The 16,462-nt window shown below is 45.4% G+C and overlaps 1 protein-coding gene across 28 annotated transcripts in view; it reads right to left on the bottom strand.

Moving 5' to 3' along the window:
- ABLIM1 (actin binding LIM protein 1) overlaps window positions 1-16,462 on the bottom strand; it is a 288,773-nt gene that overhangs the window by 123,541 nt on the left and 148,770 nt on the right. For all 28 annotated transcript variants that reach the window (XM_016146396.2, XM_016146385.2, XM_016146382.2 and 25 more), the window contains one exon: window positions 5,098-5,232. Coding sequence is in view for 27 of the 28 variants with exons in the window: in XM_016146385.2 (XP_016001871.2) it covers window positions 5,098-5,232 (135 nt within the window). In the remaining variant the exon portion in view is untranslated. The remainder of the gene's footprint in view (window positions 1-5,097; window positions 5,233-16,462) is intronic.

The raw sequence follows: 16,462 nt of genomic DNA on the forward strand, positions 1-16,462 counted from the left end.
CTCGCTGGTGAGTGACCTTTGAGAAGAGACCTGAAGCAAGTGAGGCAGGGTACCGGGCACATGAAAAGCTCGTCAGACAGCAGGAACAGTGAGGGCCAAGATCCGGAGGCTGTTCGGTGCTTCATTTGTCTGAGAATGACCGAGTGGGCCAGGGGAGCTCAGCCAGAATGAGCCTGAAAGTGATTGGTGGAGTCGCAGTGGAGAGGGGCTTCAAGGTCAAGTCAAGGTCTTTGGATTTCGCTCTGAAGAACTAGGAAATTTTTTGGAAAGGTGACAGAAACTGACATTTTTTTTTTTTAAGGATCACTTTGGCTGTTGCATTAAGAATAAACTGCAGGGGGAGGCGGGGGCAAAGGCGGATGTGGGGAGACCCGACAAAATTATTAATCCAGGTAAGACATGATGGTGGCTTGGAGGAGTGTGGTATCTTTGGGATAGCGATAAATGGACAGATTTTGTGCACACTATGAAGATGGGGATAACAGGATTTGTGGGTGGATTACTTGTAGCATGTGAGAGAAAAAGAGGAGTTGAGAATGACTCCAAGGTTTTTAGTCCCAGCAACTGGGAAAAAAGGTCTTGACAACTGCTGAGATTAAGACTGGAAAAGAAGAAGGTTAGGCGTGGGGATGGTGCTAGCGATGAGGAGTTCAGTGTGAAATGCCTATGGAAGGGGCTGAGAAGGCTTTTGAAGAAACCAGTACGGACTCTCGGGGAGAGAGAGGTATAGAGATGGTAATTGTCAGGGTATAGATGGTACTTAAACTATAAGACTGGGTAAAATCACTAGAAAGCAGAGCCAGAGATGAGGTCTGAGCATGGGGCACTCCAGGTGATAAAAAGAACCAGCAATACGACTGGTTAAATGCTCGCTTTAAAAATGCTTGAGAAAATTTTCAGCTTTCTCCCACCTCTATAGTGTAAACACTCCCATACCCTTTGTTGTAACACATCATTTCCTTAGAAAATTTTGTTGACTTCGGTGAATTTCAACACTCTCCTTCTCAAGAAATAAGCTTTCATGGACATGAAGTTAGAGCTGTCAAGAACGGTATAGAACCTGAAAATTTACCTGCGGGATAACAAGTTAACCGGCCTCCGTTTTACAGACGCTGGCAGGAGACATGAAACTCCCAGATCAGAAGCAAAAGAGCTTGTTACTCACAGGACAGCAGGCAACATCAGCTGCATATTAGCGACTGTTTCCCCATTTTCCCCAAACCCCTGAGAGGCAAGAGAAGCAGGCTTGGCTGGATGCTGCAACTGCAGTGGGTTTGTGTCATAGCTGAGGACCCCGAGCTTAGAAACCCCAATCTTTTATGATGAGCTGCAAGCTAGCCTCCTCCGGGGGTAGATATTATCTTTAGGATACTAGACTGCAAACAAATCAGCCCTCTAGTTTAGTGGGAAACACTATATCTTCTAAGGCTGTTTGCTGTACAAACAGCATTGAAAAGATAATTCAGAACAAAAAAGCTACCAGAGCCTCTGCTCGCAAGGCACCCATGGATAACCATCTCCCAACAAAAGTAAAAATTATTAAGCAGTGTATTTTGGAGACTTTATGAATCCTTATTCTGTTCCAGTTTAGAATTCAAAACCTTAACAATTTAAAAAACCTACATTAGACTTCTTTGACTAGGTAACACTTTAACATGCTACAAAATGTAAAAGAAAATATTCGGGATTCTTTTAATAAATAAAAGATGGTATGAAAGTGATTTCTCATTTGCTTTAAGAACACATTTGTATCACATTTGTTCTTCTTTTATCCCAGTTAATTCCACCTTTTACTCAACTTCCAATGACTAAGACTCTCTAAATAGGTATGAACAGCCTGAGCTCAGCTCTTATAGGATATAAGAAACTATTTCCATTTTACTAGAATTTTATCAGTTTTCTACTTGAGCCCTCAAATAAGCCACATCTAGTCTGCCTATGCAAACCCAGATGACAAAGCTAAGGGTCTAAACCAGCATATAAAACTAAGCAGCAACAACATCTTAACCAAGAGTTGCTTGAGTGCAGCCTTCAGCAGGGCTCTCTTATCTGTTATATCTGTTGGGCAGACATGTAGCTCTGTAATCAATGATGGATACCTTTACTTACATTCTTTCTTTTCAGAAGATGTGTTACTGTCTAGTAACCATTTGAGGACATACAGCATAGTAAACACTTGATAAATCTTGTTGACTAAATATAATCTTGTTGACATGACATAATATTCATTCACGTTCCAAAGAAATACATGGTTATTATACATTCATTCATTTCCCTTATTCGGCACACACCATGTCAATCGTTCTAGGTACCAAGTATGTAGTAGAAACAAAACAGACAAAAATCTCTGCCCTCAAGAAGCTTACTGTCTAGTAGGGGATAAATATAAATGAATAAAGTATGTCAAATAATGGCAAGTGTCAATGAAAAAAAGATAAAGCAGGAAGAGATGTCATAGAGGGAGACATTGAAATCTTACACAGGACAGTCCATGAAAGGCTCACTGAAAATAGAAAAATGTGCTCAAAACAGCTGCCTTGTGTTAGTGACACTTTGGGTAAAGGAAGAAGAGGGTTTGTGTCGAGTGCGGAATGAAGCAATGCAAAAGACACAGCACTCGTACAGGGAGACCAAGAATTTGGTGCTGGCAAGAATTTGGAGCAAGAGGGAACCACGAGAATGCAGACCTCGAGGAATCTCTAGAACTGTGCTGTTCCATGCTGTAGCTACTCACGACATGTGACTATCAAGCACTTGATGTGTGACTAGTCCAAACTGAGATGTGCCATTAAGTTGGTATGAAAAAAAAAATGTCAAAAATCTCAAAAGTTTTTATATTAATTACATGTTGAAATAATAATATTGTGTGTATATAGGGATAATATATTATGAAAGTGGACTGGACCTGTCCCTTTTAATCTTTTGAATTAGAAGATTTAGACTTACATATGTGGCTCATATCATATTTCTATTGGACAACACTACTCTAGAACCTTGGGGAAAAGGCATGAACTTGCTAGAATATTGGGCGTGAGGAACTTGAACTACTTTCTCTGGATATTAAAGAAAAGGGTCACCCCAGAAAGTTGGGGACATAGACAATAGACATTAACGGATTAAGTATGACAAAATACAAATTTACAAGAATGACATATATAGTAGTAAAGTTTTATTAATTTAAAAATAATTCCTACACTAGCAAGTGCTCTCAAAAAAACAATGCAACTTATACAAAAATTCAACTTTTCAGATATACACTGATAACATGAAACAAAGTATACGGTATAACCTGCCAACATAAAATAACTTACACTCAGTCCTTAAATCTAAACTAGAAAATAAAAGCAAACATGGAAGCTTCCGCCCCAGAGAGGATAAATTAACAAGTCTTCTGTACTCTGCTGTGCCGAAGACTGACTACCCACCCGCTCCTGAAACTGACGCTTCGTGCTTTCAACTAGAAACACGAAATGCAGGGCTGCAATCATTTACAGATTGTATGAATTTCATGCCAAATTCCCCCCTTGAGCCATGTCTCAGGAAATTCATGAGCAAAAAATAAAACAGAATGTCATGCCTGACTCTAAGTTAACATCTACGAACTGGATGTAACCAGGAAATATTTTTTTCTGGGCCGTGCTACCTAAGAAGCTCCAATTAAGTACCTCTGGGATCTATGTTACACACACAGATGGTTGTGTGTGTATGGAATCTGTAAATCCACACCTGGGGAGATTTTAAATATCACAAAATCTAGTCTTGTTATGTTACATTCAAGAACACGGGAGCTGCAGACAGGTAACTTGCCTGAGATCACAGAGCTACTCAGTGGTGCGGGCAGGACCCAAGCCACACAGAGTCGTGGCAGAGTCAGTTCCCTGGGTGCGATCCTGATGTTTCCTGATAATCCACTTAGGTGGTCTGAATGCTGGGGATTTACTGGACTTACTTGTAGGGGGCTTTCAGGAGGCTTAAAAAATCCTTCTCTATAAAAGGCGCATTACAGCCTTCTGTCATCTCCATCACGCTCGACAGGCATGAAGCTCAGGCCCTCCTCTCACCCATCTCCTCACCTGATCCATATGCTAGGGCTCGTTCTCCTAAAAAGTTTATGCTCAGTGAAAGAAACATCTATGGACATCCGAAAAGCCCCACCCCTCCTTTTGTATGTATTTGAGAGCCTCCAGGCAGCCTGGAGTCTATTTGACAGCCCTCGTGGCCACGGATGGGTGACTTAAGATGGCAACGCTAAGCCTTTGTGCCCCAAAAGACTTCAAATAAAACAGTTTCCAGGGGCGAGAGTGGGTACCATATGCAGAGTGCCGAGCAAGCTATACGACAGGCCCGTAGCCTTGTACCTCTCCCATCTCTCTTCCTACCTCCCTCTACTTCCCTCAAACCCAACCTGAGCTACCCAGAGTTGTCCTCAGCTCGAGTAACCTATTTCTCAAATAAACGCACAGAAACTACTCTCTCTTCTCCCCACCCCTACCTGGCCAGGGCCTGGCTCCAGAATAATAGGTCAGCATATTTCATACTAAAAGGCCAACAATTATAAACCCCAAAAGAGACGCTTGTTAATGGAAATCAAGCTCAAACTGGTAGCTTCTTGGATGGGAGGTATTTTTCTGGTTGGAGGTCTTCCAAGTGTTCTGGTTTAATTCTTACTTCTACACATACACGCACACGCCCCACAGGAGCCAGTGACTAAGTACTCGATCGTACAAGTTTTCCAGCCCTCCTGTAAATGATGGCTGTTGCGACTAGGGTGCCTGTGGTAGGAGCCCTTTGCTTCACGGGAAAATAAACGTTAAGTACAAAGCAAAATGGGACTTTCACTGCCCTTCCGTAATCAGCCCCACTCCGAGGTCAGGGCTGGGGGAGCACCCAACGGCCTGTGTCCCACTGGTCCTGGGGGACTCGGTTACGCCCTTGAGTCTAATCCAATCCCAAACGAGGGGAGATCAGCGATGCCTGGGCTTTTGAGCACATTGACTTATCATCCGGCGACCTGTTTGGAGTCAGGGGGTGAGGTGGACCCCAAGGCAAGCACTGTTTGTGACGTGCCACCAGGTCGGGAAGCTGAACGCGCCATACCTTTGCAGGTGAAACATTTGATGTGGAAGTGTTTGGTCTGGACCCGAAGCACTTCGCCCTTGCATGGCTCTCCGCATTTATGGCAGTGAATGACAGGCTTCTCGGCGGGGTGGTGAGGCTCCTGAGGGTGGGCCACTGAAAGACAAGCAGCGAAAGGCCTTGGTGAGCAGAGGGCGCTCCCACGAAAGGGGTCTTCCTTCACAGGCATGCGCAAAGATCCCCACGGTTTTGGTATCGAATGAGCCGCATATTGATTCCATAAGTGTGAGCTGAGCCCCGCCCCCCAACGCCACAGTCATGGGATCTGCAGATAAGTGAGAAAGTTGTGATTTGAACAGTCCAGTAGGGAACACGCTGGGCTTGTTCCTCGGGGAGCCAGCCTTTCTCATTCTTCCTCCCAGACTTCCCTAGGATGACATAACTGGGTCATTAAATATATGATCTTGTTTGGTTCCCTGTTTTGTAATAAGTATTTGTAATACATCTTTATCTTGATTTAGAAAGCACCTTGCAGCAAGCAGTTCCCTGCACTGCACATTCCTTGAGGATGGGGACCATTTCTGACTGTTCATTTTTTCCTCCTCATTTGTACCTCTCCCTTCCCCTCAGCTCCTCAGAACACAGCACACAGCTCATGCACCAAAAGATGGAGCGAATGTTTATTTACCTACTAGTAAGTGCTGGCTGGTCTCGCGTCTAACTCTGCCAGGGTGTCACTCCTCATCTCACCTGGCAACTCGTTTAACCTGCTGGAGGCCTATAATGAGTCCCTTGTTATGTGCGCAGTTCCTGATACACGCATTACAGGCAGGATTTTTTTTTAAAAAAAATTAAATAGTAACCACATGGCTTTCTTGGAACCCCAGTTTCCTCTCCTGTAAAACAAAGGGGGTTGGACAAGAGAATTTCGAAGGTCTTTGCAGGCTCTAAAATCATGTGATGGGGCTTACAGGGACTTTCTCTCGGTTTCCAGTGTGGAAATAGGATTTACAGCACCCCGCCCCCTTTACAAAGGGCCGGGACAGACGCGACGGGCTCCTGTGGCCTTAAGCTAACCAAAGGGCTTCATGCAACTTGCAGTCAGTCCCTCCAGCCGGAGAAGGCGGAGGCACTTTTTGCTATTCAGTTCTTTTTCTGATTTCGGTCTTCAAAGGAGGAACCGTGTGATATATAAAAATGTATTACATAAGTAGAAATAGCTACGTGAGCATGATATGGGATAAGAACAGCGAACCTAAAATTAATCAGCCAACACAAAGGATGAAGATGATTTTTTTTTTTTCCCCCTCAAACAGTAAAACCGGGTTGGGCGGGGGAGCTGTGGGCAGATCTTGCAGAAACGTAATTTAGACAGGCGCTACAGAAGGAGCTCCTGCTCACTACACGCATAATGGTGCATTGTTTCTCTCTGACCACTACAATGTTCTCGCTTCACCTAGAAAGAGTCTGAGCAAGACAGTCCAAATAATCCATTACCAGCTAAATTCTGAGAAACAAGGTTCTTCTTGTGCGATTGAGACTAGAAGCAGGAGTAGTTTCAGGTTAAACTCCTGATCGAGTTCTCTGAGCTGGACCCTCAGTGAGGGTCCAGCAAAGGTACCAGCTTTGCGATACACCTGCATTTCCTTATCTACCTGCTGGGATCTCTCTTGGAAACCTGTGTTTAAAACAAAGCCAGTATTATCTAAAGGAATTAAGGAGGGGCATCCTTTCCAGATCTCTAAACAACCAGTGACTTTGTAACAAAGGCCAAACGTCTATTCGCCTGGGCATTAAAAAATAGTTTCTCAACAATATAAGCTTCAAGTGCTAGTGGAGAATATCTGAGTTTTTTTTTTTTCCCTAAAGTTAATTCCTGCTTTCTATAAGAACAGAGGAAAGCAATATTTACTGAGCATCTATTAAATGTCAGGTACAGGGCTAGGTGCTTAGACATAAGTCATTTTGTTTCCTATTCTCTTTCTCTCTCTGTCAGTTGGGTAATACTGTTCCCATTTTACAGATGAAAAAACAGAGCCCCAGAGAAACTGAACAGCCTGTCCCAGTGACAGTAAATGGAAGCACCAAGATCTACACACAGGACTTTGTAGCTTCCAAGCTCATGCTCCTCCTATGCTATCTGTTTAAAGCAGAAAATGGTTAAAAGTCAGGTGATGATTGCTATAAGTCAGCCAATGATTTATTTAGCCAAGCTCAAGTACAGTTCTAAAAGCAGCAGCTAGGACTCGGCTTACAAAGGAGACACTCGCAAGCGTATGTGATCATGTCACAGCTGGGCATGGCGCCCACGTGGTAACCTCAAGGTGGCTCTGCCTATCTGCCCAATCAGATCCCACCACCACCCCGCCCCGCCTGCCATGTATTAAAATGCAGATTCCACATCCCCACCGAACTGAGTCGGGATGTGTCGTTTCAGTGAGTCCCTCAGGCGATTCTAAAGCATATTACAATTTAAGAATTATTTCCCTTTAGAACTAACAATATGGGTGAGACAGAGAGAGGCGAGAATGAGAGAGAAAGGAATGATCCACGAGACCATCCTCTTAGAAACCAAAATGATCGCAGTGGATCTCTCGACTATAAGGGAGAATGCATTTGGGGGTAAGAAACTGCACTGCAGTTTCTCTTAACACTTGAATTTTTTATAGCCGAGCAAACAAGCCATGCTGAGTAATGATGAGGGGAGGAAAATATCACTTCACTTCTTGGCTCTTCCCTTTGTCTGAACAAAGGTGCCAGGCCAACTGCTGGCACCAGCCGCTGAGGTCAGGATTGGGACCAGCATCTGCGTTGTGCAAGCATTTCCCTTTGGAAATATATATTACACTGCAAAGTCCTCCGTGCCCAGAGATGGCCTCCATTTCACCCTGAGATGAGCAGAGGCCCTGCCGTGTTTACGTGGCTTTCCGTCACCCATCGGCCTGGGCAGACACGTATCAGAATGGCTCACTTGTGAAGGAATGACAGAATCCAAAGACCGAAAGAGACGTAGTGCTTATTTCATCCCAACTCAAATCGGCGTAGACAAAAGAATTTCTCTCTTTTTTAAAGATTAATAAAGAGGTTCGTTTTACATAACAGCTTTTGGCACTTTGGTTAATACCAAATGTATGTTCCTTGGCTCAAGTCTACATTTTTGAAATATGCAGAGTCAGTTGCAATATAGCAATGCCATTAATTCCTCATTCCTCTTATCTGCCAGCTGGCTCTGTTGCTAATTTATACTTGACCATTCCATCTTTCAGAGCCTGGGTGGTCCCTACTCATTCTACTGATAGGGAAACTGAGGCCCAAAGAGCTTACATTCCTGGCCCAAAGTTACCAGCAAGTTCTTGGCAGAGGTACACTTAGTACTCAGGCTCCCCAACTCTTTGTACTGTAGCAAGTGAACCGTGATTTACCCTGAGACCCGGGCAGGCATGGTTACAATCTTCCATGGCTCATCAATTTGTTGCTAAAATAATAGTACAATGAAAACCAAAAGCATGATTGCACAAGTTCTGAAAGACGAGGAAATACATATGAAAGACTCTTTGGCCGAGAGTCTATTTGCCTGAAAAGGTACAGGTATTCTTGCACTGCAAAATACCCAGTTTGGAGGGATTCTGGCTACAGAATAAATACACAGATAAGACAGCCTATTGCAAGGCTAAGAAGCTGCATGCTGTCTCACAGTCAAGTAAAGCAATGTCACATTCCTGAAACTCAGAATCTAAAAGTTCCATTTTGGATGCACTATTTTTGAAATGCCTGTTAGATATCTCTGGTGATGAGACTGGAGAATTGAGACCATTAATGAAATCCCAGTAACCTTCAGTGCCCGCAAGCGGAGGCCGTTACAGGCTGTAAGAGGAAGGCCATGAAGATTAGGCAGAGCCCTTCCTTCTAATCCAGAACCAGCCACATCTTGCCTCAGCTACCTGTCTGAGGGACAGACCATGGAACTAGACCACCAGAAACATACCATCTGAGAAAGCATATCTGAAATGCAAGTCTCCTCAGCAGGTGACTCTCACAAACCTATGACAGAATACTCAGTGTGAGTTAGAACTTGCCCCATAATATCTGAAATACTCGGGATGTCCCAGACGAATTTGCCCTCCCAGGTGTCCTGCTCTCTCAACCCTCCATCAGCCTCTGAAACTATACCGTGCTGTGTCGATGGCTTTCAGAGCCCTCACAGCTCACCCACGCAAGAGCTCTACGGGGAAGGAAGAACAGGGACTGTCAACCCCATTCTACAAATGGGCAAACAGACTCAGAGGAACAAAGTGACTCACCCAAGGTGACAGCCAAAAAATAAAGAGTTGGCAGTAAACTAACGCAGGGCTCCTCACACCCAAACAATCCCCTAATCTCTGACGCCCGGAACCTTGTAGTCATCCCTGATGCCACCCTCTTCTTCACACTGAATGACGTCCACGCTCACATCCCTCAGTCATCTCTTCTCTCACCAGTGAGTCCAGCCCTCAACCCCTTTTCCTCAGATTGCTGAGAATTTCCTACTCCCCGGCTCCTTCCTCTACAATGCAACCTGCGAAGGGCAGTCCACTCCCTACTCCTTAACTGAGGGCTGTGCTTGGTGATTTCTTTCCAAAGAAGGCAGCGTGGGAAGGAAGGAAAAGAAACTTTACAATCTGCCAGACGCTCCCTCGGCCAGGTGATCGAGGTCAAGTTCAACAGTGATAATCACGTTGACGGTGTGCACCTTTGCTACGTCGTGACACTGGCACTTTGCCTCTGTGAGCTTCCTTCCAGGAAAGCCCATGATCTTAGCCCAATCGTAAGAGAATTCTCAAATTAAAGGACATCTGACAAAAACCTGACCAGTGTCCTTCAAAATTATCAAGGGCATCAAAAACAAAAGGGAAAATCCTCTTTTCACAGCCGAGAGAGGATTAAGATGACATGACGACTAAATGTAAACGTGGTAGGGTAAATGGGATCCCAGAACAGAAAAAGGAAATAAAATGAAAACTACGGAAATATAAAGTATGAACTTAAGTTAGTAATGTATGAATATTGGTTCATTAATTGTAAAAAAGTATCATGTTAATGCAAGCTGTTACTACTACGGGAAACTGGGTGTTGGGTGTATGGAAACTCTGCACCGTCTTCTCAAATATTTTCTACAAATCAAAAACTGTTCTAAAAAAAATAAAGTTTATTAAAATAAAAACAAAAACAGAAAAAGTCCTATAGCTCTCTCGGTGCCAATCCATCAAGTCTAAAGCTCTCTGCCTAGCTTCGGAGATCTTCCGTAACACAGCTCACACCAGCCATTCAGGTACCTGGGGAGGAACCACATTGGTTGAGTGCTTGTCACTGTGCCGAGTGGCTTTGAACTCAGACAGTACAACCCTGAGGAATGCACACTAAAACACTGTGTGTCAACCCCCGCTTTGGCTGGGCCCCTGACCACTTCCTGGTCCGTGACCTTCATGTCCCTGGAGCTGTCACTGTTATTGTTTCCCTCACCTGGAATGGTTTCTCTTTTCCTCACCCGTCCAGATCAAACCCGACCCACAGGGCCCAGCCCAGGTCCTGGCTCTTCTCCGAAGCTTTCGCTACGGCTTATAGGGATCCAATATTTCATTCTCCCCCAAGCCCTTCGGCACCACATACCCGTACTGTCACTGGGCACCTCATTTTCTCTTGTTTTGTGCTTATGTCGCTTTTGTTCCACAATGCATCAATCCTGGCCCTACAAAATCATAAACTCAATGGTCAGTTCCTCCATATTGCTGGGCTACTTCTGATTTCACTTAACAAATAACCTGAGCTGTCATTTCCGTACTCCTTAGTTCAATTTTTGGATCAGAGAAAATACAGTTACCACCCAATACCCCTAGTGGGTCACCTCCCACGCGAAGCTCCAGAATCCTGAATGGATGACATCTCTGGACATAACTCTGTTTAGAACACCATTATATTATTGTGATAGGTACCATTTGTTGAATACTTATTATGTTCTGGGCACTGTAACAACTAATTTATACCCACGGTCACAGATAATCCTCACGCATGTCCTTATGGGGGTGCTGTCTTATTACTCCCGTGCTGCAGAGGGGGACCCCAAGACTGAGCTGAATACCTTGTTCAAGGTCACATAGTTAAGAAGCAGTCTGCCTCCAGAGCCTACGCTCTGAAGCACCGGGTAAGGGGACTTCCACGAGAAAGTCTTAGCCAGCATAGGAGGAAGTCAAGCCAGCGCAGTGTACCAAGTTCTGATTACACAGCTCGGAAGCAGTGGACACCCGGCTGCATCATCATCCCAAAGGTAACACCTGCTAGTAAACAAGCAGATGGGAAATAACACTTTGAATATCAAAAGAAATTATTCCAGGATGCAGCAACTGACGGGAAAAGAACGCCTCCAGGGTAAGGATGAGGCGGAAAGAAAATGCAGCCCACCAGGAGGAGGGCCGTCACGGATGCCTCACTCGGAGCAGACGCCTAGGCTGGAAAACTCTCTGGTTGGGATTGGTCTGGATTTGCGGTCACGAGATGATATTCTGCTGGCGAGGTTGGCTTCTGCTTAAAGACCGGACTCGGATTCTCCTGTGAGCCTATGTCGCAGAGAGACCGCTTCACCACCAGGGGTGGGTATTTCCTGTGCCTCCACCCTAGTTCCCGTCTGACGGCAAACACATCACAGAGATGCGTCCTCCCTATTCTTACTGCTTCTCGCCACCTCCTACTACCTTTCTGTATGCCAAGTACCACTGGTTGGGGGCCCAGGAAACGAAACACTCGAGAGTGTGAATAAATGCACAGGATGCTTAATTTGCAGTTTACCTAAAAGTCCATTTCCTGCTGTGGCAAGTGGTAGTTACTCGAAGCTACACACTGTTACCCTGTCATTAGTTGTCCAAAATGCTCCCTTTCTTTAATTGGCTTCCACGACCTAATTTTCTTACACTATGTTAGTTTGGTAATCAGAATTATTACTTGGCACAAAGCGCAGGGCTGCCTTGGTGCAAACACTCCCAGCGGGCAGGCTTCCCCTGTCACTAGCGGCTTTTTCCCTGTACGATGTACCGGTGCTCGGTCTGCCTTTTCTGAGGCAGTGCAGTCAGTCGTCTTTGCTACCCTTCTAAACATAAAAGACACCGTCAGCAGTTGGTCAGCTGGGGCTCCCGCTTATAGCAACGGCCCAGGCTCAGATCCAGTTAATCTGATTCTCTCAAGGCGAAGGGGTACTGGGATTATGATAATTCGGCCAGGAAACTTCCTTCTTGCAAATCACGTGACACAATTGCCCTGATGTGTTACAACTTGTCTCCTCTATATGAAGGCTAAACTTAGAAAGGGATTGAAAATCAGCCTGGTGCCTTCTCCTCCTCTTCCTGAGAGAGTGACTCGCTAGCCACACCTTTTGACTGAGATGACTCACTGAGACGACATCCTTCTCTGACCTCCGCTAGCCTTCCTCTGACAGTGCTTCGTAATTGGACCTTGAAGTACAGTCATGTATATAAAGTCCCACCTCCCCTCCCCAACTGTAATTAGAAAGGCTCTTAGATCAGGAGTTAAGATACCGGACTCCCAGCCTCGCCTCTCCCGCCTTGTGCCTCCGCCTCCCGGGGACTGTAACAAGGCTGAGAAGACATGTCCCACTGCACAGGTGGAAGGGGCGACCACGTGGGGTCCTCTCCTCGTGGATCCTCTCCAGCACCGGCCTGGCACACAGATGCTCGTGTCAGCCGAACGTCGGCAAAGGCTGTCACTAACCTGTATGAACGGGAATTTCTGAAGTATGACGAAGATCCCTTCTGAAATCTGATGGAGCTTTGTAAGGTCACCCAGGGATCTCAAACTGCCCCCGCCCCAGCGATTCTATTTAAAAATAGATCGAGTCAAACAATAGGGCAGTGCCTTCCATCTGAACCCTGCTGGCAGAACACCTCATCTTTATGGACTGGACAGTCATGTTTCCAGGGGTGGGAGAGACCGTGGTCTCAGCGGGGCTGAGAGAGGCCCGCAGTGTCTCCGCACTAGGCCGTGGGTCCGGAGACGGGGTTTAGTGCAGGCCCCGCGGCCGCCATGGCCTTCGACTCCTGATTCTTCACTCACACACAAGAAATCCTCCCCATTAAGGTATATGTTTGTTTTTCACCCACACTTCTCCGCCCTGACAAATGTCCTCATTATCATTTCATCTCTGCTGCTCTCTTGGGAAAGAGCCCATAGAAAGATTTAGAAAAAATGGAATGATATCATCAGACCCAGTTCATGTCTCATGTGGGAGTTTTCAAACACGACTTGCCTAGAGATATGTCAACACCAGTGTGAGCACCAGATAGTGGCCAGAAAATCAGAAACAACAGAATATGCCTAAATGTGACTGATCCCTCACCAGTGAGGGTGTTAGGAGGGGTTTACGGGACAGTCGGAAAGAATGCAAGGAGTCTGAGTCTTCAGTGTGGGCTTTTGACTCATTTGTTCCATTCCTTTGCCACACGGCAACTGGCGTGATCTTTTAAGGACATAATTCAAGCAGATCATGTCACACATGAAGCCCTCCGAGTAGCTTCCAGTGCACTATCCAAGACGTCCTACCGTGGCCACAGAGCCCCTCCGGCTTTTTCTCATGCCGCCTCCACATGGCTCAAAGCTCCAGTTCCTGCTGCTTCAGAATTTCCACACGTGACCCTCTCCTTGCCCAGAAGGTTGTCTCTCAACTATCTGCAAGGCTGGCTCCGCCTCCATCTGGCCTCACCCGAAAGCAGCTCATGGGCCACTCCTCCTAGAGCACCCCCAAACCACCTCAGCAAAGGCAGTCTCCCTGCTTCCCTGCTACCTCTGCCTCTGTTTACCTTCTTTACACTTACCACCGTCTAAACATTCCGCCCTGTCCACCATGAGGTATCTCCCATCGTATTCCCAGGGTCTAGCACAGTTCCTGGCACGAGGTCTGTGCTCTGTAAGCATGTTTAATATGTTAATTCATTTAACATTTGTCTGTCTCTCTTGAGTAGCCACAGCCCTCTGGTGAAACTGAAAGTTGGTTGAATGCTTTGGGTTCCCCAACAGTATCTATCAATTAGGTAATTTTGATGATGTCAATAAACTCAACTAATGCCAGGAAAGAGCTTACTAATGCACCTGTCTCAAATTAACTCTGGCTAAGCTTCTCTTTGAATGAGAACCATACAATGAAGTGTACTTTCCAGTTGAACCGACCTACGGGGAAGAGTTGAGGTGGCATCAGAGCCTTGGGAGAGCTACTTGCAGTGTCCCTAGAGCATGGGATGATGATGTAGCAGAATGAGTGGACAGCTGCCTCCAGTAAGGATCCTGAGTATACCCGACTTCCACCCTCCAACACTTTAAAACGACTATTTTTTTTTTACAAGGTCCACACCTGCACTAAATCATTATTAGACATCTTGTTTCATTCCACGGTATAAAGATGAACTAGTCATTGGCTTACGTGCCCAGCGGATGCGGGAATCAAGAACCCCGCAAGTAGAACTCCTGAGTGAGGTTCTATCATGGGATAGTAGGAATTCCTGGCCACAGGAAGCCACCCACGTGGTCCTAAAGTAGTGCGGCATAACAAAGCTTAACAAAGTCTTGCTATGTTTGAGGTAAACTGTGAAGAGATTGCCCAGCAGAAATGGGTAGGCCTTCTCTGAATCAACTCACCTGTCCCTGCCCTATTTACTTGCCTGGGTCCTGAAACTAATCTGATTACTAAACTCCAGATCAATGAATACAATGCCCCTGATTTTACTAAGCCAATTGTTTATTCAAACAATTACTGAGCTCCCGCAATGTGCCAGTCAGTTTCAAATGCTTTCCATGTATTGATTGATTCAGTTCTCACGACAACCCTGTGAAGTTAATACTATGAACATCTTTATTTCCTGATGAGAAAACTGAGGTCCAGGGAGGTTGAGTGACTTGCCCGAGGTCACACGATGAGTAAACAGCGGAGTTGGGATTCAAACGCTCACAGGGTGGCTGCAGAGCGCCCGCTGACAAACACAACTTGTTTTTCACGCAAACACAGAAAATCCTAAGGGCTCGAGAGATAATTTTACAAAGCCACCAAGGCAAATGGGATACAAATTTTACCACAAGAGACAAATGAGAAGGAGATGGATATATATAGGGAAGGGCTTTAGAAGCTCAGGCTCTGAACGTGTCTCGATGGAAAATCCCAGCCGAAGGCAGTTGGACATTGCCTCTCCATCCGGTTGCAAACTTAATTCTTCTCACCACCTACGTCTCAGTCTTACTTCGTTTGTAAGAAATCTTGGGCCATTCCCTTTAGCTCTGGGCTGTGCATCCATCCTGCTATTTAAATAAACCCTACAGATGAACTGGCCTTCAATTAACGTTTATTGAGCACCTGCTGCATGGCAGGAGCCACATTTGAACCTTTTACACCTATTATCTCATTTAAATTCATCCTGACAATAAAGACATGAAGAAGGTAGTATGGTTTTTTGTCCACGTTTTTATTTTTTTTCACAGTTCAAGAAACTAAATAGGCTTATATGAATAAAAAGCAAATATGTTTATAATGCATGATGGCAACTGCCTAACTCACTACTCCCCCCTCCCCCAGAGGCAGATATGTTCTACTTTGGGTGTTTTTTTTTTTTTCAGTCTTCATCACTGCATTTCTGAACACTGTGCTTACACCAATTAACCAATTACACCAATTCAGCTATTACCTATTGACACCTCGCTCTTACTTATATGGCTAGACTGTAATTTTTGGCTAACTGTGGTCAGTGTTCACACTTTGAGAATGTAATTATTGTTCTACTAGACTGTGCATCCTGCGAACAGAGTCCCTTTTCTTGTAAAACTTTTCCCCCCTAGATATAATCATTTCCTTTTCTCCCACTTGCCCAGTTTCTGAGGAATAATCCACCATTTTTTAAAATTGTTGATCTACCAATAATTCTTTCCAGTGCTCAAACTTATCACATAACTTATCAAACCTCCCCGCTTGGAGAGAAAAGTGGGTGTTCTCAGCACTATTTTCACTGAAGAAAAAAAAAAAAACAACTGAATCTCACACAGGGTAAGAGCTTGGCTCTATGTCCTCTGGGAGGTGGCGGAGACATGATTCATCGGACGCCGATCCCAGCATTCACTCACGGGCAGCACACCGGCTCCGGGTTAAAGAAGTCATGGGCTGCACAGCTTCGGAGAGAGCTGCTCTCCTATACGAAGGTGAGAATGGTGCCCTGGAGGCAGGCAGCTCCAGGGGACCTCCCAACCCCTCCCCAAACACTGTCCCTGGTCATTTTGCACGGATCCCCCTGCTGCTCTCTGTTGGGCCTTGCTGCTTGACTCAGCTTAGTAGCTGGCTTCTTTGCTTAATTATGCAAAACCACCAAAG

This window comes from Rousettus aegyptiacus, unplaced genomic scaffold, assembly GCF_014176215.1.
Source record: "Rousettus aegyptiacus isolate mRouAeg1 unplaced genomic scaffold, mRouAeg1.p scaffold_m13_p_6, whole genome shotgun sequence".
Classification (NCBI taxonomy): Eukaryota; Metazoa; Chordata; class Mammalia; order Chiroptera; family Pteropodidae; genus Rousettus; species Rousettus aegyptiacus.